We start from the raw sequence: 3,730 nt of genomic DNA, 5'->3' as shown, positions 1-3,730 counted from the left end.
GCTATCCTTTAGTTGTTAGATCTTGGGTATGGGGTCTTGAGGATGGGGTGGAGGTGGCCAGGATGAGGGGGAAGAAGGACCCAAGGTGCCCGGAGCAGCGGCCACTTCCAGATACGGAGGAAGATCGGTCCCACTTGCCCGTGCTCCCAGCTGACGGCAGATCTAAGTATAGGCACCTCTTAGGTAATCTTGTTACCACATAATTTCTCAGCACAGGACTCCCACTTTAGATACGTGTCAGACACAAGTTTCTTTTCTTTTCCATTACAGCATCAAATTCCTCAGGTCTGAGTGTTCTGGCATTATCATCTTTGTCATCAGATTGTTATTACCACTGGCCTGGCATGACTCCATGGTCCATCCGAGTAACATGTTCATGGGCACAAAGGCAGGCAGGAATACTCGAGCATCCCCAGGACCAGATCTGGATGGTGAGGGGCGACAGATTGCAGAGAGCACTGTGAGACCCAACTGTGCCTGTTAACATTCCCTTTTTGTCTGGTGACATGGCTATGATTATTAGGTCCTCACTTGCTAAATAAAGGCACTGACAAGGCCAATCCCTATTTTAAAGAGTCTGTGCTTAAGAGACTTGATTCGAGGGGCACCTACATGGCTTGGTTGGTAAAGTGTCCGACTTCAGCTCAGGCCATGATCTCACTGCGGGATCGTGCCCCACGTTGGCTCTGTGCTGACAGCTCAGACCCTGGAGACCGGTTCGGATTTGTGTCTCCTTCTCTCTCTGCCCCTCCCCTGCTCACACTTTGTCTCTCTCCCTCTCAAAACATAAATAAATAAATAGAAGAACATTAAAAAAAATTTTTTTTAAAGAGACTGGATTCAAAGCAAGAGAGCACAAAGCACCTGCAAGACCATGGCTAATCCCCACCGTGAGAAACAAACCAGAGATTCACTCCACTGACTTACTGCACAGAAACCAAACATTCTAAACTATGGCTGAACACCAGAGATTTATGAGCAGCTATGAGTGAGTGTGTTTATACTTCAGTACTTATGATGACGTTCATTCTTGGCGGACCGAGGGTGCTGGACACAGCAGCTAGTGAATGCCAATGCCGTCGTGATTTTATTCCTTGGCCCTATGGCATGAATGCCAGTTGGGCAGCATATAATAGCACAACACATAGCATTTTTCCAAGCACTGCAACCCACTGAGCCTAGAGAATTCAAGTCCTCCTATTTACAGAAAATGTGTTTTTAACATTTTCCCATAGAGATCATATCTTAGTAAACTCTGTAGTCTGAATTCCAGCTCAGAGGCTGACACAAAGTGAATGTTCAATGTACGTGTGTTGGACACGTGAACCAACTGTTCTGAAGAGAAATGGACCAATTTATCCATTTCTGGGGCACACTCAATGTGCCATATGCCAAGACCATTTAAAAAATGTTCTTTGATAGTTAATACTGGAGAGCAGTACCCAGTGCATACGAGCTAAAGTCACGTAAACATTTTTTTTTAATTCAGGGGCACCTGGGTGGCTCAGTCGGTTAAGGGTCTGACTCTTTGGTTCAGGTCAAGATCTCGCAGTTTGGGGGTTTGAGCCCTGCATGTTAGCACAGAGGCCGCTTGGGATTCTGTCTCCCTCTCTCTCTGCCCCCTTCCCCTGCTTGCCCTCTATCTCAAAATAAATAAAAATAAACTTAAATTAAAAAAAATTCACATTTACATGTTTTCTGTGGATTTCTGCACAATGCCAAGTTTCAATTACACTGTAACTTAGTCTATGCATTACTAACACACTCTCCCAGCAGCCTTTTAGGACACTCATTTGATTTTGTTCCTAAAGTTCCTAAAAGGCTGTGGAACAACCTCTAGATGTCCCAACCTCACAGCATTCAAATGCAGATGTCCACTCAGAACCTGTTCACTCTTGCTTTGCACACAATTCTAGGACACTTACCTAGTGGGCCTCCAGGTCCACAGCAGAGTGGCGAGAGCAAATTAGAAAACAGCAAAAAGACCCGTTTGGCTGAGGAGCGTGGCGCTGCTGAGACCCCAGAACCCGGCAGGTAAAATGGGATCTCAGGTGAAGCTGGGAATGTCAGGAAGCCAGATAAAGAAACGTCAGAATTAGAACCACATGTGAGGCACGAAGGCTGAAACACTGGAACAGGTGACTCAAAGCCAGGTAATTGGAAAAGAACAAAACTGTAAAGGCAAATACAGGTAAGCTTAGGTCAGATGTCCAGGGCAGAGCAGCCTTGGTCTCTCACTGCGGGCTCTCTGCTTCCCACAAGGGAGCAGGTGACTGCAACTTTTTCCCATTCCCCAGCCCTCTGCAGTTGGGCATGAGGCAAAACCGATGCCACTGGGGAAATCAGTCATTCAGTCAATCAGTTTTAATTCTATCCCTACTTGTGCCAGGCATAATGAAGGGGTGGGGGTGGTACATCAGTGAATAAAATGGCTTCTGGCTGCCTGGAACTTAGATTCATAAGGTAGAAACAAGGGTTTCTGATGGATTGAAAGTGAGCTCTGTAGCTTAATTCTATTCTAGCTCAAGGGCTTGTGGTCAGTGCTTCCTGGGGGGATGGGAAGTGGGTTTTAGCAACTGTGCTTTAGAGAGGTAAGAAATGATAGCATGATTTCAAGGACATAGTAAGACCAGAAAAAACAGCCCCCAAAATCAAAGATCTTAGACGCAAAGTGCATGCAAACAGGTGCCCATACTCCAGTCCTTCTTGGAAAGTGCTGTACAATTACTCATTTTCAGAAAGACCCCTGTATACAACCGTCCATTTAGGTCAGTTTGGTTAAAACAGCCAGGAAGTGTGCAACGTTTCACAAAATTTTCCACCCAGAATGGTTTTTTTTTTTAATGGTAAGGAAAAAAAACTGATTTATCTGTAAAATTTACCTCCTTAAAGGAGGATTTCGTTCAGAGCTCAAGTTTTTTAGTTCTGGATCTCCAGGAAAACTGTAACTAGTTTCTCACACTGCTCATCATTCATATTCAGAAATCTCTTTGCAGTGTATACTTGACATCCGAATCCGTTTGAATATTAATCTTAATCTACAATACAAGTTGGAGGGAAGAGCCGGACTACTCTTCCTGTCGGACTGGCTTTTGTCCACTTGTTTTGTTTCAGACGCTGCCAGGCTACCTCGCAGGTTCCCACGGAAACGACCCAGTGGAGGACGGGAGGAGGGGCCCATCCCGAGTCCCCAGCCCTATTAGCGGAGCGTGGGAGGGGCCCGAGTGCTGAGCGGGTCGGCAGCGGGGGCGGGGCGAGACGCGAGCCCGAGGGGCGGAGCCTGAGTGCGCCTGCGCGCTGCGCACTACTCTGGGAGGCGGCGGCGAGGCGCAGGAGGAAAGATGGAAGACTACCAAGCTGCTGAGGAGGTAACCGCCGGGTCAGCGACGGGGAGGGTGGAGGCCGCGAGCCTCGGGCGCGGGTGGGCGGCGGCAGTCAGGGGCGTGTGTGGGCACCCAGGCCGTGTCTGGACGTGGGTAGCGGCAGTCCAAGGCGTAGGCTGACGGCACCGGCGCCCTGCCGAGCGCTTCGCGGTGACCCCCGGCCTGGCCTGCTCCGGGCGTTGTCACCCTACCCTGGGGGGCGGGGCTCCGGGCGGGGCGCGGAAGGGGCTCCCCGCGCGGCGACGTGAGCCCTTCGTTCTTCCGGGAGGGGCCCCGCAGCCCTGGGACTTTTCCCAGTGCGGTGGGGTTGGGGGCGGGGGGCACCCCGCCACGCCTCTCCCTTCCCG

General features: G+C 49.8%; 1 protein-coding gene across 1 annotated transcript in view; it reads left to right on the top strand.

Annotated features, from left to right (window-relative positions):
• Positions 1 to 3,271: 3,271 nt before the first annotated feature.
• The window catches only part of DYNLT1 (dynein light chain Tctex-type 1), a 6,679-nt gene continuing 6,220 nt past the window's right edge, over positions 3,272 to 3,730 (top strand). The window contains exon 1 of the mRNA XM_029944166.1: positions 3,272 to 3,368. Within this exon, the coding sequence (XP_029800026.1) occupies positions 3,342 to 3,368 (27 nt within the window). The 5' untranslated portion in view covers positions 3,272 to 3,341. The remainder of the gene's footprint in view (positions 3,369 to 3,730) is intronic.

The sequence above is a fragment of the Suricata suricatta genome, chromosome 7, assembly GCF_006229205.1.
Source record: "Suricata suricatta isolate VVHF042 chromosome 7, meerkat_22Aug2017_6uvM2_HiC, whole genome shotgun sequence".
In the NCBI taxonomy this organism is placed as follows: Eukaryota; Metazoa; Chordata; class Mammalia; order Carnivora; family Herpestidae; genus Suricata; species Suricata suricatta.
This window is presented reverse-complemented; position numbering and strand designations above follow the sequence as displayed.